The following is a 25751-nucleotide window of genomic DNA, read 5'->3' on the forward strand; positions in this document are numbered from 1 at the left end:
TCGTCATGGGTTGCTGTAGGAACTCTTGTTACTTCATTCTGCACATCCCTCTGGGTGACTGTGTATACTCCCTTGACCTCATTACAACTAAGAAGAGCTGCCTTCCAAATCCTGGTCTCCATCCTTGATCACTCCCCTGGGTGCCGACTGTATATTACCAATTGTCTCACCACATGCTCCACTTGAAATGTCATGCTATCTCAAATAATGTCTTGAAGCCAGTGTGGTCTCTTGATTCTTTACACTCATACACGCCCCACAGGTAAGACAGATGGGTTCTTAAATTTTTAATTCCTGAATAATTAACACACAGTGTTATATTAGTTTTCAGGTGTACAGTATAGTGATTCAACAATTCTATATATTACTCAATGATCATCAAAATAAATGTACTCTTAATCCTTCACCTATTTCACCCACTTCCTCACCCGTCTGTTCTTTATATTTAAAAGTCTGTTTTTTAGTTTATGTCTTTTTATCTTTGTTCATTGGTTTTGTTCCTTTGATTCCACACATAGGGGTGCCTGCGTGGCTCAGTTGGTTAAGTGTCTGACTCTTGATTTCGGCTCAGGTCATGTAAATCATGATGGGTCTTGGGACTGAGCCTCACATCAGGCTCTGTGCTGAGCATGGAGTCTGCTTGAGATTCTCAATCCCTCTCCCTCTGCCACTCCCCACCACTCATGCTTTCTCTCTAAGAAACAGCAACACAAACAAAATTCCATATGTGCCTGATATCATATGGCATTTATCACTTACTGACTTATACTTAGCATTATACCCTCTAGATCCATCCACATTGCTACAAATAGCAAGATTCCATTCTTTTTTATGGCTAAATTATACTCCATTGTATATATACACCACACCTTCTTATACATTCATATATCGAAAGACCCTTGGATTGCTTCTATATTTTTGGTATTATAGATAATGCTGCAATAAACATAAGGGTGCATATGTCTTATCAAATCAGTGTTTTCACATATTTAGGGTAAATACCAGTAGTGGTATTACTGGATTATATGGTAATTCTACTTTTAAATTTCTAGGGAACCTCCATTTGCTTTCTACAGTGACTGTACCAGCTTGAACTCCCACCAATAGTGGACAAGGAGGCCTTTTTACCCACTTCCCTATGCTTTTGATATTGCCATTCTGACAAGTGTGAGGTGATGTCTCATTGCTCTTTTGATTTGCACTTCTCTGATGATTACTGATATTGAACATCCTTTTTTGAGGCTCTTGGTCATTTGTCTTCTTTGGAGAAATGTCTGTTCATATCACCTGTCCATTTTATACCTAGATTATCTGGGATTTTTTTGGTGTTGAGTTGAAGACAGATGGTCTTCCTGCTTGATATCTGATCCACCGCTCTAATTCTACCTTTGCTTCAAGTTCACACCACTGTCATTTCTTCTCTAGAGTGCTATCAGCGTTTCTGAACAGGCCCCCTTACCTATCTCATCATCTTTCATTCATTTCATGTTTCACACTGATGCCAGAGTCACATTGATATGACAGTGACCAAAACTCTTCCAAGTCAGATACCTTACCATGACTTCCCTAATGCCCTCATGACAATGCCTAAGGGTTCCTTATCATGGCTAGCTGACTTGTAAAGCCTGTCCCTATCAGGGCTCTGCTCACTTTTGCATAATATTCTCAAGCCCTATTCGATTCCTTACAGTGTCCATTCAATTGCCTAAACTACATCAACACTCCAGATCTCCCTGCATCATTTAACTTCAGCTTTGACCAGAGATCCCACATTCCTCCCACCCCACTCATCTTTCAGTTTCAGTGACATGCCACTTCTTGTGGCTCTTGACATCTCTTATCAAAAAACTAGCTGACGTGTCCTCACGATGCTCCATTTACTTCTTCCACAGAATGCCTCATAGCCTAAGTCGTTATTGTTTGTACTCCCTCCGAGACTGTTACCTTCTGAGGACCACGTATGACATATCACTGCACGTGTAATGCCCAGCGCCACAGCTGAATGAGTGCAGTTAGCAGATCTTCTTAGACAAAAACTTAAATTCTTTTCTGCTCAGCCAATGTCTTCCAGAGAAATCACCAAATCATCATTTTTGTCTTTGTTGTTTTATGCCTCTCCTCAAACTTTTTCATTGGTTGAATGACAGCTCTTTCCCTTTATCAGAGTATTTGATTTCCCTCATGTCAAAATATTTATGTTTTCTTGTTTTATCATGGACCCAATATCCATTTCTGCTATTATTACAAACAGTATTTAACATTATCAAAAGAGAACTCCAAATAATGGGGTTTTTTTTCCCCCAAGTACGGTAACCAAAGATTCTACATCTTCTTTCTTAAAACAACAGTGGTCATATTATAATTTTAGCAATAGCGAACCTTCAGCACTACCTGTGTACCATTATTTTAAGGGCAATTTAACTAACTTCATACTCATCCTATGAATAGGATACTATTTCCCCCTCTGTAAGATGAGCAAACTAAGGCACAGCAGCTTAAGTAATTTGTCCAAGACAACATCCCCAGCAACTAGGCAACAGTGCTTCCCACCACACTCATCTGAAACCCTCCCGTGCTTCCACCAACACACTTAGCGATGTAGTCCTCAAGACATGGTCTTCTACTGAGTCTGGAAAAATTAAAGTAACCCTGGTTTCAATTCGCTATGTGTTAAGTCAAACAAAATGGCTCAAGGTGCCCTGAAAGAACAGATAATAACGTCATGTCTGAATTTTAATGATGGTGATTGTTCATTGCTGACTACCCTGTTGCTCTTCACAATGTTTGGCTCTGTGATCTAGTCCTCGGGCTCTCTCTTGCCTCCCTTGTCCTCCTGCTGCCACACCGGGTAGCTCTGCAGTCATCGAATGCCCCAGCCATGTCATATGTCCAAGCCTCTGATCAATCACACTGCTCCCTCTGCTCTGAACACCCTTCCTTCCTGCTCAGCTGTGGCTCCTGCTCAACCCCTGACTTCTTAACACTGAACCCAGTCAACTGCTCCTCTAGTAAGCATTTTCCACTTCCCCGGGAGGCAGTGCCCAGTCCCCTCCTCTTGGACTGTCCGCAGCATGGATCTTTCAGTCACTATCACAAGTTTTTGTGTTTAATAGTCCCCCTGGCTGACTCCATTCACACATGCAGCCCTAACACCAAGCACAGGATGTCCCTTGGAGGGGCTAGGCAAAACATCTGGTGATCAAAGGGCCACCGCAGTCAAACAGAACACCATGCTGAAGAATACACTGAGATGCATCTAATATTGAAAATAATCATCTTTAAGTTTCATGCACTGGAGAAAGATCTGGCCATGCAATTTCTTCTGTTGCCTATCTCCCAGTATTCTGGTAACCTAACAATTGGCCAGTTAAGGACTGATCTCTCTGCTTTATAATCTGCAGAGGAAGGAGACCAAGAAACTGCCCTGTAAGCAAGCACTTAGGGATCTTGGCTTCTTCATTAGAGAGAAAGGAAAGACCTAAAGACACCACTCACAACAGGAGATGGTGGGTTTTGTCCACCGAGGCAGAGACTCCTTCTGGAAGAGTAGGACTGGTCCCGAACTGGACAAATGTTCCCTTCTGCGATCTCACGCAGCTGGCAACTGAGTGCCTTGGAGATGGCGAGCCCCCAGGCACAACACTGTCTGCTTACAAACCTGCTTCTGGGCGTGGGAGCTGCCTCAAAATGGACATGTGTACTCTATTTCCGTATTTCCCTGCCGACATAATGAGGCCTCATTTGGGCTTTCTCTAATTTCATACCTATCCTGATTTTACCTTTGAACCTGCAACTTCCTTTTCCGCATTCCTAAATATCTGTGACCTTCCAATTTTCACCCTATTCATTGTATTTCCTCTCCTCCAAACAATATTCATGGTCTCCTTCATTGTTAGCTCCATAGCTAACCTCAACTTGATCCTTTTTAAAAACTTTTTTTTTCTTTTTGGTTTCTTTTTATTGCCACTGGCCCCTCCCCACGCTAATTCTCCCATGGAAATGAACTTTTGATGATCAGTAATAAAAGCAAGATGAGAGTACTGTGGGCACCACAGACTCTATATAAACAGTAGGAGACAGAGCCTCGCTGACATCAGCTGCCCCCGCCTTAGCTTAGGCACCACAGAAAGGCCATCCTAACCCTGGGTCTTTACTTTTTCCCTGGAAGCAGGAGGAGTTTTTTCTAGTAGCTTGATTATATTAAATTACTATATTTCATTTCCTGGTACTGAATAATTATACAAGAGTGTTGACACTGGGCAAAATATTGCAACTCTGGTACCACAAGTGTGGCAAGACAGACAAGCTCTGCATTCTAGCGGGGAAACCAGAAAACAGTTTTGCAGCGGTGACTTCCAGTCAGAGAGGGATCTGAGCTGGAGTGTGTGTGTCTGAGATAGGGTGGTTAGAGATAGGGTGACATCTCAAGTAAGCTTGAAGGAGAAGGAGCCTTATATACAAAGGGCGGGAGGAGAATGTCCCATATCTGAGGGAAAAGCAAGTACAGAGGCCCCAGAGAGTAAGAGTTTTGCCTAGGTCAGTAAGAAAACATTTCCCTGCCTCCAGCCATTGTTACATGCTATTAGAGAATCAAACTCCTTTCCTCCAGAGCACTTTTCTTGGGTTACTTACGTATGTTTCGATTTGTCTGCCTCACCCAATAAATTCTAGCAACTATTTCTTGACTGCCACTGTGTGCTGGCACCGGGGTCCTAACAGTCAGCAAACCCGCTTCTGCTTATATTTGTGTGAGTGCAAGCCGACCAATGGTGATATTAGGATCCTGGAAATGGACAGTTTTGTTTTCACTCACCAGCGTATCCTCAGGACCAGCACAGAACCTGGTACACACAAGGCAAATAGGTGCTGAATGAATGCTACTGATGAAAAGAATGCAGCATACAAACTGTACATGTAATGGGGTCCTAGAAAGTACTTGGGCAGAGAAACACAGGTTCAGATAAAGACAGAAAGAAATATGCCAAAGTACTAAAAATGGTGGCCCCAAACGAACTGCTTCTGTGTTCCGGAACAAGCAGGTCATCTTTAGCTCATATGTATATAATATAAACACTAACTGTTATTCCACGACACAATAAAACAAATGTAATGGATGGGCTTTCAGTTTCAGTTCATGGGTATACAGGAAAACCAGACTGACATGACTTATCCTGTATTTCTTAGGTGACTCATTTGTCAGTAAGCTACCAATGCATTCAGAATTCCCCTTAAATATGACCCACCCTTATGAAAATAAGAAGACAATGGCAAAAAGCGATTAAGTAATGGAACTGGGCAATGTCTATTGCACGGAAACAGGAAGATGATTCTATGTCCAAAGGGGGAAAAAAAAAAAAGACCAAAAAAACGGAAAAGGAACAGCCTGCCGACCAACGCTAATATGATCTCGGACAAGAAGACTGCTGTTTTTAGGTACAAAAAGCAAAGTGTGGGCATGGGCAGCCCTGGTGCAGCCTGGGGTGTGATCCTGGGGACCTGGGATCGAGGCCCACGTCGGGCTCCCTGCATGGGGCCTGCTTCTCCCTTTCCCTGTGTCTCTGCCTCTCTCTCTCTCTCTCTCTCTCTCTCTCTCTGTGTGTGTGTGTGTCTCTCATGAGCAAATAAATAAAATCTTTAAAAAAAAAAAAAGCAAAGTGTGGCTTTCCCTCCCCCTCTGGGCCCCAGGGACCCACCGCGTGCTCCCACCCAGAGTCCCCTCTCGCCCCAGCCCCCACGCAAAGCAAGCGGTGAACTTCCTGACCCCACACCCACACCCAGGCTACTTCCCTGCAGCACACGCCCCGTAACACCCAGCCCGTCACAAACAGCAGCCCTCTCCCCACGGCACCGCCCCGCCAGGGACAGAGAACATACCGCTCGCAGGCACACCGCGGATCCTAGGAACAGCCCCAGGCACTGGGCACGGACACCCAGCCCACCGCAGGCCCTGGGTCCGCGCTGCCCAGCCCCCTCCCCGGCGCGTCGGCCTCGAAACCCGCAAGCAATCGCCGGCTCGCAGCTCCACCAGGTGACCCCGCTGGCCGCGCCCAGCACCCGCAGGGCTCACCGCCCTAAGCCCCGCGAGCCTTCGGCCCCGCACACCCGCCCCGGGCCGCGCCGGCTCCCGACCCACCAGGCCAAGCTCCCGGGGCCCGGGCCCAGGCCTGCCCCCCCGCTCCAGCTCGCCTCGGCGGCGCACGCCGGCTCCAGGCTCTTACCCACAACCCAGGAGTGTAGCAGGAGGAGCATTAGGAAGCCCCGGAGAGGCTGAGAGCAGCGCGGCGAACAGGAGGGGCTCAGGGGGCAGCAGGGACCGCGGGTGCGCGGTGCGCGGGACGCCGTCATCTTGCAGGTGCCCAGCGGGAGCCGACGAGCCGGCCGGGAGGACTCCTCGCCGGGACGGGAACGGCACGCCACTATCCACCCCCCAGATATCCCCCGGCAGGTGCGCAACGGCGGGGCGGGGCCGGGGCGGAGCTTGGGGGGGGCCTTCGCGGAAGGTGGGCGGGGCCTGGCGGGATCGGGCGGAACTTGGGCTGGGCCTGGACGGAAAGTGGGCGGGGCCCGGCGGGATCGGGGCGGAGCCTGGGCGGGGCGTGGGCGGAAGCGGCTCGCCTTCGCGGAAGGGGCGGGGCCCGCGGGCGGCCGGGGGCGGGGCCGGGCCGTGGGACCCAGAGGCCTCCGCGGCCGGCGCGCGCGTGCTGGCGTCGCGCCCCCGGGTCGCCGGGCCCCTGGGCCTCGTCCCGCGGCGACCCCGTGTGCGCGCCGAGCGGAGGCCCCCGGCGGCTTCGGGAGCTCGGCCTGCGCGCCGCCCGGGCTCGGGAAGGGCGGGAAGGGCCGCGGAGCGGGCGGGGCCGTCGCCGCCGTCGTCCGGGGCCGGGGCGGAAGGGCGCGCCGAGGGGAGAGCGCGGAGCCCAGGCAGCGGGGTCGTCGAGGCGGCGGAGGGCGGCCTCCTGCCCGCGGCAAGGGAGCGCTTCCCTGAGGAGAAGGTAAGGGCGGGGCGCCCGGGGGGGCGGGGCCCGGCGGTGGACGCCGCCTGCAGCCCGGGGCGTGACCCCGGGGACCCCGGAGACCCCGGAGACCCTGCGTCGGGCGCCCTCGGGGAGCCTGCGCCTCCCTCTGCCTGTGTCGCTGGCTCGCTCGCTCGCTCCCTCCCGCCCTCCCTCTCTGTGTCTCTCATGAGTAAATAAATAAAATCCAAAAAAAAAAAAAAGTTGCTCCGCAGGAGGGAGACCTTTTCTGGTGAAACAGCCTCTCAGTGGAAAATCAAGCGGGGAATGAAGAATGAGCCAGATCTGTTGGAGAGTTGCGGTTGGACCTGTGCGACTCCTAAGGGGGAAGAGTCACGTGGCCTGCATTGAAAGCGCGCCTGAGAGGAACAGACACGTTCCTGCCCTGAGCTGGCAAAGCAGGAACTACTGGGGGGAGGGGGGCTGACACCCTCACGCTTAGGCTTTAATATATGATTATATATATATATATATGTATATATTTTAAGATCTTATTTATTCATGAGAGACACAGAGAGAGAGAGAGAGGCAGAGACACAGGCAGAGGGAGAAGCAGCTCCCAGTGGGGGACCTGATGCGGGACTCCATCCCGGACCCCGGGGTCACGCCCTGGGCTGAAGGCAGATGCTCCACCGCTGAGCCACCGCGGCCCCAATCTTAGCCGCTTAATTTAACTTTTCTGTGTGGTAAGTTTTCCAATGGTCAGGACTTAAACCACCAGTTCCACTTGGAGTTTATCCCAAATAAGTCGTCAGAGCTGTGACCGAAGATAGATGATCTTGGGGAAAAAGAATTTCCTAAGTGTCTAGCAAAAGTATAAGGAATTGTTGATAGGTGCCTTTCCGGTTAGGAAGGTCTATGCAGGAAGCACTTAAAAAAAAAAAAAAATTCCATGTGAGAAACTGCAATATATATGTGTCCAGAAAAAAGGACTCCCAATAAGCATTTGCCTTTGGTATTCCCAGTGAGCTACTAGTTGAAAATACTCCAGACTTAACTAATATCCATTGGAATTATGCGTTTTTCATTTTCCTTGTTTTTCCTTGTACTTTTCAGTTTTCTTTACTGACCCTGTGTCACAGGAATCAGATGAAGAAAAACATTTTTCAGTCCAACCTATATATCAACTGCTATTTTGTTCATAGAATGATGAGGGTTGAACCTGCATCACACAAAATTAAGGTATATAACAGAATAGTGATGGATGTAAGCTTTCTGTATTAACTTCAAAGAGAGAGAGGCAGAGATATAAGCAGGCTCCATGCAGGGAGCCCGACGCGGGTTGGATCCTGGGTCTCCAGGATCAGGCCCTGGGCTAAAGGCGGCGCTAAACCTCTGGGCCACCGAGGCTGCCCATAATGCCTTTGTAATAAACAGAAAATACTTCTTTCCCTAGAGAACATAAAAACTGATCTAGCTAGATTTTACTCTGATCTAATAGGAGATTTTGCTCTACATAAAAAAAAAGATGTGTGTATAAAAACATATATGAAGAAAGGTTAGCAGAAAATCAAATATTAACAGCAGTTACCACTGAGTAGTATAATTGTACGTGACTTATATGTTTTTCGCATCTTCAACCTGGATTTTGATATTCTTGTTAAGAAGACCATTCTGTGTAGCAAGAGCATTTGAAAATAAGAAAGGTGAAGAACAGACTTGTAAACAGAAATCCTAAGAGACACCTTCCTTTAAGTTATTGAGGCTATTTATATAGCTTTAGTGCAGACTTTTCCCCTAACTAGATGATGTGTGTTTCCAGCACAAGGAAAAGGCATATGGAGTGTCCAAGCTCCTGGGAGCACTTCAGCATCTTCAGGTGCACATGTTTGTATCTCTGTGAGGTCACTTCCAAGAAGTTACGAGTTTCACATCTTCCTCTGTTGAATTAGCTCCTTTCCAACAACATTTTAATTCAAGATGTTCTCCAGCATGAGAGTACTTTCTCAAGGAAGGGCACTGATATAACAGGATATTTTTATTTGGGTGACAGCATGAGTGACAAGCGAACCCCCCAGAATTTACTCATTAAAATCGTGTTACTAGCATTACACATAAGTCTGAGTTTAGAAGAAGTGTTTACGCCCTCCTTGGTGGTTGCTAGGTAGGGCACAAGAAAATACTGAGACACTGAGTAGATAAGAGACATTAAGGAATAAATTGACCTTTCCTCATTGCCTTTTTTGTCAAAGGAAGCCTGTTCTCAGTGTTGAGCAACTTGTTAGAAAGGCCTTGTTCCAGAAACATAAAGGTCCCTCATAACGCACAAAAAAATTCTGCCTCTTGTTTCTGAGCCATGGCATGGCAAGGGGAAAGTAAACAGGAGCTGGCAGTTTGGAGGAGGGTCAGCCTCAGAGAGCATGTCCTCTTTCCCTAACACAGTCAAGACTGAAAGAAGATGTTGTTTAGTCCAAGACGTCCAAACCCTTCCCTGGCCCTGCTGGAACCTCTCCTCTTCCTTAAGGCCAGGGGACAGACCCCTCTTGAGGCTCATCAGCTCAGCTGACACCCCTGTTATTCTTGCCACCTGATGCCTCATCATTGTTCTCTTTCTATCTCACGAGGCTTCCCAACATTATGTGTTACCTGCATCATCTTTCAACGTTCTCACGTCCTTCAGCTTGCAGCGGTGTCTTTGTAATCTGCCTCTTTACCTGTATCACCCTCTCTGTCCTTGTGCCTGGTTTGGGTGCCCAGGTCTTTTTTTTTTTTTTAAGATTTTATTTATTTTTTTATGAGAGACACACACAGAGAGAGAGAGAGAGAGAGGCAGAGACACAGGCAGAGGGAGAAGCAGACTCCATATAGGGAGCCCGACGTGGGACTTGATCCTGGGACTCCAGGATCCGGCCCTGAGCTGAAGGCAGACGCTCAACTGCTGAGCCACCCAGGGATCCCTGGGTGCCCAGGTCTTAAGCAAGCTACAGACTGTGACTCACTCCTGGTCTACCACATGATCAACCTTTCTCCTGTAGAACTAATGGCCAAAATTCCAGTCTTAGAAGGAGATTGGAGACAAATTCATTAATGACTTCCTCCCATTTTATTAAAAGTTGATCCACAGTCAATGTACACAATTTGACCCATACCTTGATGTAAGAGAAAAATTCTAAATGGTTAGTTATAATGAATTTCTGATAAATTTTCTCTCAAATATTTATTTACACTTCTCATTTGATTAAGTCTCTATTCAGAAATTTAGGGAAATTTAAAAAGTGAGCCTTTACTCATAAGTTAGCACATGAGAAAAAAGAAGCACAATATATGGTACATTTTATAAATGACTAATGCATGTTTGAAGAATGCAGGAATGAGCAAATGAATACAATAGTGTTAATAGGCAAAATAACAAATGAAATACTACTATAGGATATAAGTTTTTTATAAAGGAAACGGTTGTCATTTGGTGAAAACAAAATCAGAATTCAATATTATACAGTCAATATGATCTCTTTATAATCCTGCAAATGTAAAACAACATGCAAAGAAGCTTAAGAATACTAACCAGTGGGTGGAGGCTATTTCAGGTAATTCTTATATTTTTTATATTTTTCTTCATTTTCTATGTTTTTGATAATGAGTACTTAAGAGGAAATAGTTTGCTTTTAAAATATTGTTATAGACAGCAAGTGCTTTGAGTTTTAAAGAAAGACATCATTTTGGTTTGGAGCACTTAGAGCTTCTTGAGTAAGTGGATTCTGAGCCAGGTTATTGCAACTAAACTGGAAGAAAGGTAGTAAAATGTTTGGGAAAGTCACTTGGCAGGAATGAGGAGAAATTAAATGCTATTTTAAGCCCTCTTGTGAAATAGTTTTTAAGTTAACTTTTGCAGAGACAATCATACAGTCTCAAGGTCTCTGTGGCTTCTTCTTCTTCTTCTTCTTTTTTTTTATTTATTCATGAGAGAGAGAGAGACAGGCAGAGGGAGAAGCAGCCTCCCTCTGCAGGGAGCCTGACATGGGACTCCATCCCAGGTCTCCTGGGCTGAAGGCAACACTAAACTGCCGAGCCACGGTGGCTGCCCTCTCTGTGGCTTCTATTCACTCAGCTGTTGTAGTGGTAAGTAGGCTGACAGTGGGTGAGAATGTGTTGCAGTAAAATTTTAATTTTTAGTTTGGTGATTTCTAATATTCAATTCTAAGTTGTGTGCCACTTTGGGTTGTAGTATAATTTCCCTTTCACCCCAATCCTGTAGCAAACAGCTGAACATTCAGGACAACAGCTATGCTAGTAAGCTGGTATCTGAATTCCTGGATTGCAGGAATGAGGTGTGGTGACAAGCCTCTGTGGGGGACAGATAGAAAGGACAGAGCAGTCGGGAGGCCAGCTGTGGCAGAGAATTCAGGGAGAGTGGGGAAGCAGAGGAGGGGAAGTCCAGAGTCTCCTCAGAATCCTGAGGTGACACTGCACATTGAAGGGAAGTGGGGGACTGGGAGGCACACCCAAGTGGCAAATGCGTGGGTTCCACAAGGAAAACGAAAGCTTCCTTCTCAAAGGTTCGTGGCATCACTGCACAAACCTGCGGAAAGCTTTGTGAAAACAGTGCCTGGGCACAGCGCTGACAGTCCTCACCCAACTCCCTGGAAGCAACCAGAGTCCCAAGAAAAACAACCACCAAGGCCTTTCCACTTCCTGAAGTACTTTCTAACTCCCCTGGTACCAGTGATGCAACTAGAGCATCATCATGTGCAAATCCTGTTCTCATTTTCAGTATTTGAGTTCCTGACAACATTATGAATTTGATATGTACAGTAGGTACCTGCTGTTTTCCTGATTTGTTTGCAGAGTTTGAGGTTGTATGCCGCTGTCTTCTTGAGGACTTAAATGGGTATTCTCTTTAGGTTTTTCATCTGTATTGGTGCTAATTGGCAGAGGAAGAAAAACAGGAAAATATCTTAGTTATATGTATTTCAGTCTTGGGGAAAATTAGCCAGCAGCTTTCATCTTGAAATTGAGGGCAGAATTTGACTCAAGTTTTTGCAAGATATGTAAAAGGAACACATAACCAAATCCCACCTTTCAGGACTAAGTCAAAACTCAGAAGTTTTGAAATGTGAAAACCATCCTGTACATTGTCAGAAGACTCTGAATTCTTATAGACAGGTGTCCATGCCTTAAAACAACACTTATTTCCAGAGTAATTCTGACTGGTAAATAATCATTTACTGCCCGATTGTGACATTTAAGCCTGGCAAGGTCAAAAGCTCTGTACGGCAATCTTACATAAGGCTTCCTTCTTCCACTTTAGCAAAGATAGTTCTGTTTTCTGTACAATTAACTCCCATGGTGTGGAGAGCAGCGGTCCTGGTCATGAGGCATATGAGGACTGAGAATAATTCCAAGGATTTAATCCCTTCTAAATGCCAATAACAGTCACGTGTAAATAACAATAGCTAACGTTTTCTGACCTTCATCCTAAACGAGGCACTGTACTAAGTGAGGTCAGGATGATTATCTCTATTTTACAGACAAGGAAAATGAGGTTTTGAGAAGGTAAGTGTCCTGCTGAGGGTTTCATACTAGTAAGTGATGTGAACACATCTCTTACTGACTGCAAAGCTCATGATCTCTGCCTCTTCCAGGGTTAAGCAAGCACTTGATTGTACATAAATGAAATGATAAGTGATTCAGTGCCAGTACCTTGAGATTTCAAATATGTTTAATAATAATAGGGACTTTAGGGGGATCCCTGGGTGGCGCAGCGGTTTGGCGCCTGCCTTTGGCCCAGGGCGCGATCTTGGAGACCCGGGATCGAATCCCACGTCAGGCTCCTGGTGCATGGAGCCTGCTTCTCCCTCTGCCTGTGTCTCTGCCTCTCTCTCTCTCTCTCTGTGTGTGACTATCATAAATAAATAAAATCTTAAAAAAAAATAATAGGGACTTTAGGGAGGAAGCACAAAGAGCTGACTCATTACACCACTTACCAGTACTTCCTATTTACTAGTTACTCTTACCCTTTCTTGGAAATTGGAACAAGGAAGGGCATCATCCCTCACAACAGAAAGGAACTGAATCAGGTGTCAGAAGTGTCAGGGAAGACTGAATCAGGAGCCAAAGTGGTCACAGGATGAGGAAGAGCAAACAAGTGCCACACACAAGGAAGAGTAGAGGGTGGTACCGATAGGTGTTCTGGGAGGGCTTCCAGGAGAGATGACTACGTGGTTAGCTAAGGAATGGCTGAAATTGGTTTTGACCAATGAGTGGTACATGGGTGTGGGACAATGCAGCCTTAGTGAGTGCTGAAGGAGTGGCTGTCCACCTAATTGATGGTAGTTCCTGCGAACATGGAATTATGCAAGGATGCTTTATAGGGAACGGTCTTAATAGTTCTGTCACCAGTGAAGACTTGAGAGCTCTGAGTAAATGCAGGAAAGCTGGGTTATACAGGAATGGGAATGGATCAGAGGCAAGGATAAATGGGCTGTGAATGGAGGAATCTGACTATTATTCCTCAGATTATCAGTGCATGACTTACCTTGCTTAACCTTTGTCACAAATTATCGTGTAAATATATAGTGAGATATAAGGTATGCAGATGACACTTGTTTCTGACTAGTGAAAGGCCACTAATGCAAATCACAGAACCTGCTAGTCTGTGTAAATGGACAGGAATATTTTCACCAAACCTTAATAAGGACAGAGTCCCTTACAGAAATACTTTAATTTTCTTATAAGCTAGTAACTCAGACTACAGTAAAAAAAAAGGGAGGAATTGCCTACTATTCTCTAAAAGGATACTGGTTTAATGTACCAGAGTAGCTTAAAAAAAGATCAAGTAAAATTGATGGGAAGGAGGAATATTGAAAGAAAAAAGGAAATATTCCACCTTTGTAATGTATGCAGTTCTTGGTGATACAGAATCAGATTCAGTAGCAGTGGCAGCTGAAATTATTTCCAGATAGCTGAATGGGGTCAGGATTCTGAGTCCAATCATCAGGACTGAAGCAGTACCCCTGAACAATTTCCTCCTGTTGTGATTTTAAGCATGTCACTGAATTTCTCTGCTCAGAATCTTCTCTGCTTTGGGATAACAATGTTATTGGGCCAAGCTACCTCACAGTTGCTTTGGAAGCCAAAGAAGACAACAAATTTTAAAATATTTTGTAAACAAATATATATTAGCTGTTACTATTCTTATTAATCCTGACGACTGTACCAGTGGAAGTCAAAAATCATTAAATAAAAATGATTTTGAGTACCTATAGGTGGTCTCTGCTCACGAGAAGCTCATTTTCTGCTGGGGCTGAGGGGCCGGGGAGGAGTGTATTAGAGACCAAGGAGACAAGAGGATGTAATAGAGTGGGAAGTGCAGTGTGGGGCAGAGGGAGTGCACCCATAGACATACAGAAACTGGGAAAGCTAAGGATCGAGGAGGCATATGCCATCATCAGCCATGTGACACAAGTGTGAAGCAGGCTTGCTCCCCAAGCTCAGTGTTAGTATATTAAAAGAAAGAGCAACCTTGAAACCTATGGTAAGTTTAGGACAATTGAAGATATACTACCTGGTAGACGGTTGCAGCAGAATTCCCTGATGGAGGAGAGAGCTAGTTAGAGCCATCAGGTCCTTCCGTCTCGGATCACAACGCAACTGCCAGAAGGTGCCACTAAATAAAACACTGCTTTCTCCTGGACGCTAACCACCACCTCAGACAGCTGACTCCTATTTTGTAGCTCCTGTTTTCCCTGTTAACATCACTTCTGGCCACTTCACTCCTAAGTTGCTGGCTAAACAAGGCATTAAAAAAGTAATCTTTAAAAAAATAGCTTAAAGATTTACTAAAAAATTAAAATTTAAAATAGAAAGAACACAGACACAATCTCACTTTAAAATGCTGCTCAGTGGGGCCATCGTATTAAAGATTGCGTCTCTTCCTCACCCGTTCCCGAGCTCTCTCACTCTGCCCTGTTTTCTCCTAGCCTTTATCCCCCTTTATTTTAATTAATTATGTGTCTTGTTTCTAGTCTGTCTCTTGGCACTGGAATGAGAACTCCATAAAGGAGTCCATCTTCACTGATGATGGGTGCTTAACAAGCCTCAGAACTGTCCCTGGAACAGAGAAGTGATCAATAAATACTTACAAAATGAAATGTGTGTGCTAAACATCCTCTAAGAGTGCTACCACAAAAAACCTGGGTAGTTTCTGAGTTGTCTCCTGCATCAGACACAGACTTGTGCCTGCACCCCTCCAGGCCTGGTTTGATCCTGCGGCTCCCACAGAGCAGGCCTTCTATCCTGTTCTGTGTTTTGGGGCTCTGACGGAAACTGCATGGCTGTGGAAGCAAGAGCCAAGGTCCCCTCCACTCCTATTCTGTGCCTGTCATGTGGCTTCCCTCTTGTTTCCCTGATGGGGCCTTCCTGCCCTTCCTGTGAGAAATGCTTTAAATCCAGAATAGTCAGCTCACCCTATGTAGATGCAGCCACTTAGTCTTATCAGCTTCACGCACACATGGACATAGAACAATGATTAATTACCCAGCTGCTTCCACACCAGGATCTTGGGCATCCGACACTTCCTCGTGCTGATCTTAGTTATGTGTTATTTCTAACACAAAAATAAATGGCATTTTCTTATAGTAATCTCATATCCCAAGAAGTGAAAACAGGCCCAAAAAGTAAAGGCTTAGAGAAGTTTTGAAATGTTCATGGATTACATATATGTGATAGGTTCTCTGGTGGGTTACTTCGATGTTTGGGGGTTTACTCTCTAAGCTTTAAGGTTAAAGACCGTGATCTTACTCCCAGCCACATCCCTGGTCGCTACTGATCACAGAATGCTTGTGTGAGGCTGTCACACTCAGAAAGAACATGGGCACAACAGGGGCAGATTTTAAGACCTGGAATACATGAACATACACAGGGTGTATGATCTGAGGGTGTTTAGATGAGACAAGATAATTGTTTTGTGTGTGTGTGGTTTTTTTTTTTTTAATTTATCTAAGACAGGGGAGGGGAGAGAGAGAGAGAGAAGCAGGCTCCCCATTGAGCAGGAATTCCAGAAGACCAGGGATCATGACCTGAGCCAAAGGCAGATCCCCAACCCACTGAAGCACCAAGGCACCCTATCATTTCTAAAGAAATAATTTTTATGAAATGGCTATTGAATCCGTTTTGTGCCCAAGGATGATAATATGAAGAAATGGTATTAAGTTACATGGAGGAAACAAATCAATGCTAGACTTAAGAATTTGATCCTTCAATTGAACTAGGAACAGGCCATAGGAATGCAGAATGAAGTCCTTGGGAGAAGAGAGGATGGGAGAGGCAGTCATGAATGTTTCTAAGAGAGTCATTTGCCTGGGCTGGTTTTAACTTGATATATTGGTCTAGAAATAGAAAGTGAGAAGCCTCAACTACTTTAGTTCAACCTTAACTTAAAAAAAAATTTAAGACTTAAAACTGTAGTAGTACTAAAAGAGACTTTAAGGGGAAGAGGTTATTGATAGACTTGCTAATAGAAAGCATCAAGGCTACTTTTCACTTTTTTTATAATGAAGAAGAATGAAGTGTCTTTACCTATCAAGCCATAACATGTAGAGAATATTAGGAAGAATAAAGATTTAAATGTAAATCTCTGCTAATTATTTTATCATGAAATTGAGTTCCTGACTAGATTATAAGGTGCTCTGCTGTAATATTCTGCTTTTAAAAAGTGTACACTGGCCTCCTCTGAAAGAGCAACTTTAGTTTCTGTTAGGTTTGTTTTAATTAGGAGACTTTATTTAGAACATTTGCTATAGCAAGCTATTCTCTTAAAGGTATAAACTGTTCCTCATGGGTATAGAATTTATCATGGTTAAACTCTGATAGTATTGACTATGACCTTGCAGATTTTATTCTAAATAAATCAGCAAAGGGGTACCTGGGTGGCTCAGTGGTTGAGCATCTATCTTCCGGCTCAGGGCGTGATCCCTGGGGTCCAGGGATCGAGTCCCACATCAGGCTCCCCGCAAGGAGCCTGCTTCTCCCTCTGCCTGTGTTTCTGCCTCTCTCTGTGTATCTCATGCATAAATAAAATCAGTCAATCAATCAGCGAATACAAAAGCTGGATATGTTCTCTTCCTAGTCAGAAATGTTTATTTAGATCTAATCCTTGTAAGGTTTTAGAAAGTTTAAATATTGGGGCACCTGAGTGGCTCAGTGGGTTGGGCATCTGCCTTTGGCTCAGGTCGTGATCCCAGGGTCCTGGGATAAAGTCCCACATCGGGCTCCACAGAGAACCTGCTTTTCCCTCTGCCTGTATCTCTGCCTCTCTCACTCTCTCTCTGTGACTATCATAAATAAATAAATTAATTAATTAAAAAAAAGAATAAATAAAAATCTTTTTAAAAAGTTTAAAAACTAGGTGGGTTTACAAAATATTTATTTTTTAATGCCCTTCAAAAAGCCTCAATTCTTTGACACTGGCAACCTGTAATGTGTGTGCCAGTGGGACACACTACGTAACTTCTAGTGCTTTGATAAAGTCTGCATACAGAGGTATGGGTTAGGAATGTTTCAGCAAAACTGGGATACCAACTGTCTTATCAACACGGGCAATTTGGAAAAATTTCTTCTGCCTATTTTCCCTTTTTGTAAAATTTGAATCCTTCTTAAAATTCTAAGCTTTTTTTTTTAAGTGTTCTTATTGTCATATATATTGCTTTTAGTGTGAATAATTCTCTACCCATAATATACATCAAGGGCCTTCTTTATAATTATGGATTATTATATATTATGTAGTAGTGCTTTTTTTTTAAGTTTTATTTTACTTCTCTGTGGCTTCCAAAAGAGTAAGGTACAGTTACAATATTTTTTAGAAGAATATGGCTGTACTTACCGTTTTTGTATGTTAGAATTATTCAACAGGAAACGACGATGGGTGAAAGAAAGATTGCACCAAAGAAAAGGCCCAGGCAGTAAAACAGGGTCACTGAATGCATGGAAAACATAACCCATAGGTTTTAAACTCTAAATACCTAGTCCCACTAGTGGTTGCCAGTGAGTTTTTTATATGTAACTATAAATTCTACATTTAAGAAACACCTCACACAGGCTTACCTTTAAGAGTAAGTTTACCTTTAAACTGCTCCCAGCTTAATCTGGTGCATTAGTAGTATTACCACAAAGTTTTAGATAAGGGGTGAGCAGAGCAGTTTGTGACCTTTGATCCAGAGCAGCCTTTCAGCAAATAGGTGAGAACAGCACTGGAGCTCCTGCCTCCAGCACCCCAGGACCTAAAACTCCTGTCTTTGTGTAAGACACAGGCACAAGCTCTTCTAGGCAGCAAAGTCTACCCCTAAACCACTCCTCTTATGTAGGCAGGTCATGGAAATGGGCTTAGGAGATTGGGCTCTGTGGCTTCCAGTTTGTGCAAGTGGGCACAACTACCATCCTGAGAAGCTTCCCGGGTTATCAACCGAAGAGGAATTGTGCTCTCCAGCTCCATTGGAAAAGGAAGGATGCTTATTCATTTGTAACAATTCAAAGCCAGTATAGACACTTCCATAAAGGGGGCGCTTGGGTGGCTTAGTGGTTGCGTGTCTGCCTTTGGCTTGACGTGATCCTAGGGTCCTGGGATCGAGTCCCATATTGGGCTCCCCACAGGGAGCCTGCTTCTCCCTCTGACTCTCTCTCTTATGAATAAATAAATAAAATCCTTTTTTTTTTTTTAGTTTTAAGAAACTTCCATAAAGGACACTCACTCTACATGCCTGTAGGGATGCCAATCTTGCCACACTGTGGCCTGAATTTGGACTTTCTTTCCTTCCAGCTGGAATTGTAAGAGATGTTGATCTCTCATTTTACATTTCTTTCATTGTAAGTGAATACTTACTGTGAAAGGTGCTAGAGCTCCTCATCAAACCCTTCTCAAAACTTACCAGTTGTGAGAGCATCCCGTGTGCCTGAAGGGAAGACAAAAGCCAGGATGACACAAGTGTGGCATGCAGCATGATCAAACAGGAGCTTTCAGCCGGGGACGATTCATCCTGATTTCTTTTCAGCATACAGTCTACTGTTTTTCTAATATAAAAAGCCATCGGTCTCCCTCACACAACTCATTTTATCTTGTGCACTCCACAAAGTATGTGTTTTTTTTCTGTGTTAACTTAATACTTTTAAAATAAAATAATTACAGCAGAAAATTTACAGAACAAAAGATACCATCTATAATCCTCCTATTCTGACATGTTTTGTACAATCCATTCTGGTACATTTTCCCATGCATCTACGTTTTTACACAGTAAAAACGTGCATTCCCATGCATTTACGTTTTATACAGTAGAAATCCAAATAAAGACAGAGCCAAATAAAAAGAAACTCTAGTGGATATATCAGTGCAATCCAAAATGTCTATTGTATAATTAAGTTGTTTCCAGTTTTATTTGTAATGAAGGCCTTGATAAAAATGCATGAAATATTTTTCAAATTAAAATATTCCATTAGAGTGGATTCCTAGGAGGGCTAATTGGTATGAATATTTGTATTATTCTCTCTATATATTCCATGTTTTTCATAGGCTTTTTGCCAGTTGCTGTGGTATCTTCAACATATGAGGATATCCGTTTCATCACATCCTTGATTTTTATTAGATATTCACATAAGAATTTTTCTATTGGAGATCCCTGGGTGGCTCAGCAGTTGAGTGTCTGCCATGGGCTCAGGGCCTTATCCTGGAGTCCCCCATGGAGTCCACAATGGGCTCCCTGCATGGAGCCTACTTCTCTCTCTCTGCCTCTCTCTCTCTTGAATAAATAAACTTTTTTTTTTTTTTGTTAAATAAAAAAGAAGGGATCCCTGGGTGGCGCAGCAGTTTGGCGCCTGCCTTTGGCCCAGGGCGCGATCCTGGAGCCCCGGGATCGAATCCCACATCGGGCTCCCGGTGCATGGAGCCTGCTTCTCCCTCTGCCTGTGTCTCTGCCTCTCTCTCTCTCTCTCTGTGTGTGTGTGTGTGACTGTCGTAAATTAAAAAAAAATTTAAAAAAATAAATAAATAAAAAAGAACCTTTCTATTGTCATTAACGTAATGGGGGGGGGGAAGGTATCTTGCCCCTTGCTTTTGCATTTCTTTAGTTTTAATGAGGTTAAAGTTTCCAGATTTACATGCAGGGTAAATATATTCTTTCTCCCTATCCTGCATTCTAAGATAGTTTCTGCATTTCCTTGCTCCTTTTTTAGTGCTGTGTTGCGTTGAACTCCGCTAAAGAAACTTCACTTACCTTAGAAAGGTCATGGAGACTTTTGTGAAGTAGGAGATCCAGGCAGTGAGATGGGTAGTAGAACAATAAGCCAACTTCAGCTGAAGGTTTTGAGAGACAATCTGGGTAGAAGAGAAAGAAGCTAGGTTCTCAGAAAGCAGTTGCATTAACACATGGATCCTTGGAGAACTGAAATGGGTAAAGTGGATTTTAGGATATTTTTTTTTAATTTATTTATTTATGATAGTCACACGGAGAGAGAGAGAGAGGCAGAGACACAGGCAGAGGGAGAAGCAGGCTCCAAGCACCGGGAGCCCGATGTGGGATTGGATCCCGGGTCTCCAGGATCGCGCCCTGGGCCAAAGGCAGGCGCCAAACCGCTGCGCCACCCAGGGGTCCCTAGGACATTTTTATAAGGGTCACATAATGTAATACTTCCTTGAGTCTTGCTGGGATATTCCAGTAAAGTCTTACCTTTTCCATGATTTCTGGAGTTAAATTTATTTAGTGGCCAGGCAATACTGTGTTATGGTAGTCTTGAGACTACACAGTTAAATATAGGCCATACATATTTTAGCATCATATTCTAGGCTTAAAGGGGAGCCCAAGATCACCCCTTACTGTGAGGAAGATTATATAAATCAGGTCTCTGGCATAACTGGGCCATTGAAATAGGAAATATGGTATTTTTGAGCATCCCAAGAAGTTCTTCATTCTGTGATGCTAGCATTCAAATAATTCTTATTTGGCTTGCTGTTTTCTCTCAAACTGCTCCCTGTGTATTCTTGCAAGTCCCTAATTGGTTTCCCCAGCTTCCTTTTTAGGAAGGCCTAGGGCTGGTATCTTGAGCAATTTACCCTAAGTCTTAAGGAAAATACTCTTTTTTTTCCCCCCTGTTTTCCATTGTCTTATGTTTGTTTGCCTCTTCTCACTAGAGAGTGGTAAGATTTCAAGGACCAGGTAACATGATAAAGAGTAGGAACAAGAGTGCAGGGAGAGGTACTTTTAGTCTGGGTCTGTTTTAACTCCAGAGGGATGAAAGGGTTTACATGTGAACATGAGAAGTCTACCCTAAGGTGTGAGTTCCAGGAATCTACTGGTTAATAGTTAGTTGGCCTAATCTAATTCTCTTTGTATGTATCTTCCTGACTCAGAACTGCTTATTGTCTGGTGTTTGGGAACTTGACCTGATAGCTTTCCATTTCATCATGACTCATACCGGGATTTTCTCCTCTGTTATACCCGGAGGACGATTCCATCCACATCAGCACTGTACCTGCTCCTAGACGCCCTGGAACATTCAGCTGCCGTTGCGGAGCAGCTGGAGTCAGACTTGCCACCGCACGGCCAAGTGCAGGACCCCCAGGAGCACCACCGGACCCATCTCTTACACAGGCTGACCGATTTCTCCTGGTGTTCAGAGTCTGTTTTTGTCTAGCACCATTTGAAATCGGTTATGATGTAGGGGGAAAAGCAGCAGCCTCGAAGCCTCATGCCAACTCTGGTGAGCGGCCGCCTGTGGTTTCTTGGAAGAAGGATGGGCAGAGAGTGGGGAAGGACGATCTGGCACTTTGTTCACTAACTTCTTTAGCTGCATCTATGATACCTTATTGCAGAGGTAAGAGAGAACATAATGTATTTTTTAAAAAACAAATAGCTATAATGTATCTGATGTCCTGGGTTGCATTTTGCTGAAATGTGGTGCTGTATGTGCTATAAATGGTGCTGTTGAATTATCTTTCTGTGCAGAGTCTATTCCTGCATCCTGACTTGAATAAATATTTTACTCTAATCAGTCACATCTTTGTTTTTCTTCTGTCATTTCCCATTCATGAAAAGGCGACTTGCGATGCAGATTTTACCTACCTCCTGAGACTTTACGGAAGGTTACGCAGACACACATTAAAAACGAAGCCAGCCCAATAAGACAAGACTGCAATTCTGTGAGCCAAGAAACAAAAGGAGAGAAAAGATCACAGAAAAGAGAAATGTTCAAGCCTGGGTGGAGGGATGCTCCTTCCTGATGGGGAAACAGGTTGGTTCCCGATGGGCAGCAGCCCTGGCACCTCTGTGGTCAGGGATCCTTCGAGAAATTTTGTGTAACTGAACACATGTCACATGGCTGGTCAAGGAGAGCAGCCTGATGATTCTCGTTACTTTATAAAAGATGCAGGAGGTCTACTTGTGAATCTAAGTTTCTATGAACCCTTGAGGGCAGGGCGAACCAGTTCTGTAAGGTGTTCAGTGACTGGCCAGATTTGAATGTAGGGGGGCTTACACCTGGGGACTCTTCAGGGAGGACTGTGGCCCTTGAGTGAGTACTTTGTGTGATATCAGAGACATCTTGAATCTGGTTTATAGGGCCATGCAAGTTTTAGGGTACACCCATATGGGGTCTGGTTATACTGTTCTGGGATCGGGACCTACACAGTTTTGTCCCAAAGTTTCCCCAGGTGACTGATGTGCAGCCACTCCTCTGTGGGCTTGCTTCTAAAAGGCTTTCCTACACAACACGGGTGTGAGGACCCCTGGCGTGGGTGTAGGAGTGTCCTGTAACAAGTACAACAACTGGGGGTTGGTCTTAGCCTCCTTGGGCGGCTGTAAGAAGACACCAGGGACCCGGGAGCCTAGACACAACACGCACTTCCGGTCTGGGATGCTGGGAAGTCTAAGGTCGGGGTGCCTGCAGATTCAGGGCCCAGTGAGAGCCCGCGTTCCGCTTCAAGACACTGCCTTCCCAGGCCAGAGGAGCTGAGGGGTCGCTCCTGGGCCTCTTCACAGGGCCACTCATCCCATTCATGAAGGCTTGAAGGCTCTGCCCTCCTGACCTAATCCCTCCCCAGAAGCCCCACCTCCTAATCCTGTCACCTGGGGTGGGGGTGGGGGTGGGTAGGATTTTAACGTGGGGATCTGGGTGCCACTCAAGCATTCACACATTGTCTTAAAACACCACCGCCTCGTTTCTTTCAGTCCTGGAAGTGTGACATCATTTCCCGAGGCTGGACTCCAGGCCTTGGCAGGGCTGGGCTTCCGCCAGAGGTCCAGGTCCGAGGAGGATCCATTCCTTTGCTTTTCCAGCTCCCAGAGCTGCGCTCTTGGCGCGAGGGCCCTGCCTCCACCCCCAAGGCCGGCAGCAGAGCACAGGGTCACACCGCCCCTCCTGCTGTCAGCTTCCCCAGGGCTCCCCTGCAGGGAAGCTGGTGATTACAGTGAGGGCCCCGCCCGGATCCCATGTGCCAAGGCCCTCAGCGCCAGAGGTAGCATCACAGGTCAGGGGCAGGGCTCCCAAACCACAGAGGGCAGGGCTCAGCCTCGGGCCCCAGCCGGCTCCCCGGACTCAGAATCTGCGTCTCAGCAAGACCTGCCTGCACACTAGAGCGGGAGAAGCATGGTGCCATGGGGTCCTGCCCAGGTGCTACCCAAGCCCCAGGCCAAAGACAAACGGAGGGGGTGTTTTCCCAGGAGCCTCTGCAGGTGGTGCTGGGTGATCAGATGAGTGGCGTTTCCCCAGGCACCGTGACGAAGTGCTCACCTAAAGGGCCGAGGTGGCCAGATGCGCCCTGAAGCCACCGGCCCTGAGCACCGGGATGCCGGAGCTCTCGCTTGGCTTCCATAGTTTGGCACAAGGCTTGCCACTGCCACATAAAATAATTCCATTTTTTAAAAAAGCTTTGTAAGGGGGAGATATCTATTTAAGATGTAAATATAAGCAGCTTCTCCTGTGAACAGCAATTTTACTACCCATTTGCAAGACAGCTTGCTCCATATGCTCTATATTTGTGGCCATTTGTTCACTTTAATAAGTGAGGAAGGAAATGAAAGAGGAAGGGGAAAAATGATTGACTACAGGCCCCAAAGTTATACTTCCCCCGTATTTAAGCAACAGGAACAGGGTTTACCCCTTATGAAAATGTTAATTTCACAGAAGGAAATACAGAAAGGCTTAGTTAATACTAGATCCGAAATGAAATTTAAAATATCCTCTGGGAATCACAGCGATGACTGGAACCTCTGAATGACCAAGTCGGAAGGACTCCGGGAACGTCATATGCCCAGAGAGCCCACAGGAGGGCAGCAGTGCTACGTGATATAAAGATTGACTCCCTTTAGTGCAAATTTTCCTGGATGGAATTGGAAATGGTTAAAGCAAAAATAAGCAGAGAAAAAATTATGTAGGTGCACAGGTAGTTGGCTTTTCATTTCTGGGAGTCAGTAGACTATGTTAGATCCCGCTCTTGAGTAGAAATATGCAATTATTAAAATATATAAGAAAGTTCATTCTTGGTTAATATGTTAGCTGTCAGGCATTATTACTAAGTTTTCAAATACCAAAGCTGCCTATTTTTTTTAAAGCAAAAATATTCTGAAACAATGCAAATTCAGATTCCTGCCAATCCTCTCTCTCTTCAGCATTCCTACAGGAGACTTTTTGGTAGTTACCTTAAAAGCTCCTTTGTACATTTTATGCCAATTTGAAAAAGTATTCTGTAGTCTCTAGCTAAAGCCAAATACAGTTTAATAAATTGTTTTCTTATAGACAACCTAATTTTCATCCAGTGCTATCAGAAAGATTGCCTCTGGTTTTTCCAACCACAAATAGCCATGTTTCGTTAACTAGGCAACATCTTATGTCTCAGACTGTATTCTGATGGAATAGGCTCAATTTAAAAAAATAGCATTTCATGGAGCACATGGGTGGCTCGGTCAGTTAGGCGTCTGACTCTCGATTTCAGCTCAGGTCATGATGTCAGGGTCATGGGATCTAGCCCCGAGTGGGACTCCGAGCTCAGCAGAGAGTCTGCTTGAGAGTCTCTCTCCATCTCCCTCTGCCCCTCCCCCAACTTCCTCTTTCTTTCAAAAAATAATAAATCTTTCAAAAAATAAATAAATCTTTCAAAAAATAATTTAAAAGACCCAGCATTTTGTAAATATAAGCCTTTACCTTCAGTGTTTATATGTGGAAACGGCAGTGGAGCTTGAGAATCACTAATGCAGAGCTTCTCAACCTTAGCTGCATATTAGAATCACTTGGGAAGCTTTAAAAAAAAAATCCCTATACCCAGGCCACATCCCAGATCAGGTCCATGAGAAACTTTTGGGAGGTGGGACTCAGGCCTCTGCAAAACTCCCCAGGTGACTCCCATGTGTGACGGTGGCTCCAAAAATATCAAGGACGTTTAACAATCTGATTTAACTCGAATCTGGAAAATGACCAAGATTTTTTTTTCCCCCTGAACAAAAGCAAACCGTTATTATTAGTTAAACAAATCAGCTTTGATGCTCTCATTGTTGGGACATGGGCTTCCGGGTCCCCCAGTGTAGCCCTGATCCCAGGACAAGAAAGGCAGGTGTCCGAAGCCCCGAGGGCTGCGGGCCGCAGGGGAGCAGGTGCACAGCAGGTACAGGCGAGGCCGGGGGGGCAGCTGGGGTCTCCCTGCAGGAAGCCCTCGAGGAGGGCGGCAGCTCTGCGCCCCGGGGCGGGAGGGGGGCTCCCAGGGCCCAGCCCCCCGCACCGCCTGCACTCTGGGGGAGGACGCTCTGCCAACGCACACGTCGCCACCCA

General features: G+C 45.1%; 1 protein-coding gene and 1 long non-coding RNA gene across 3 annotated transcripts in view; both read right to left on the bottom strand.

Annotated features, from left to right (window-relative positions):
* Positions 1-8367, bottom strand: part of LOC140636078 (membrane cofactor protein-like) — a 45728-nt gene extending 37361 nt beyond the window's left edge. The window contains exons 1-2 of the mRNA XM_072831547.1: positions 8355-8367; positions 6219-6953 (exon numbers count right to left, since the gene is read on the bottom strand). Of these exons, the coding sequence (XP_072687648.1) occupies positions 6219-6953; positions 8355-8367 (748 nt within the window). The remainder of the gene's footprint in view (positions 1-6218; positions 6954-8354) is intronic.
* A 218-nt stretch (positions 8368-8585) lies between these two features.
* Positions 8586-21399, bottom strand: LOC140635927 (uncharacterized). Of its 2 annotated transcripts, XR_012033279.1 has the most exons (3): positions 20210-21399; positions 11770-18895; positions 8586-8969 (listed from the first exon to the last, which is right to left on the bottom strand). It is a non-coding gene; the product is annotated as an uncharacterized lncRNA (long non-coding RNA). The 2 variants fall into 2 exon arrangements; XR_012033278.1 differs by lacking the exon at positions 8586-8969 and having other exon boundaries at positions 10867-18895.
* Between the last annotated feature and the right edge of the window lie 4352 nt (positions 21400-25751).

Source organism: Canis lupus, chromosome 6, assembly GCF_048164855.1.
Source record: "Canis lupus baileyi chromosome 6, mCanLup2.hap1, whole genome shotgun sequence".
Lineage (NCBI taxonomy): Eukaryota > Metazoa > Chordata > Mammalia > Carnivora > Canidae > Canis > Canis lupus.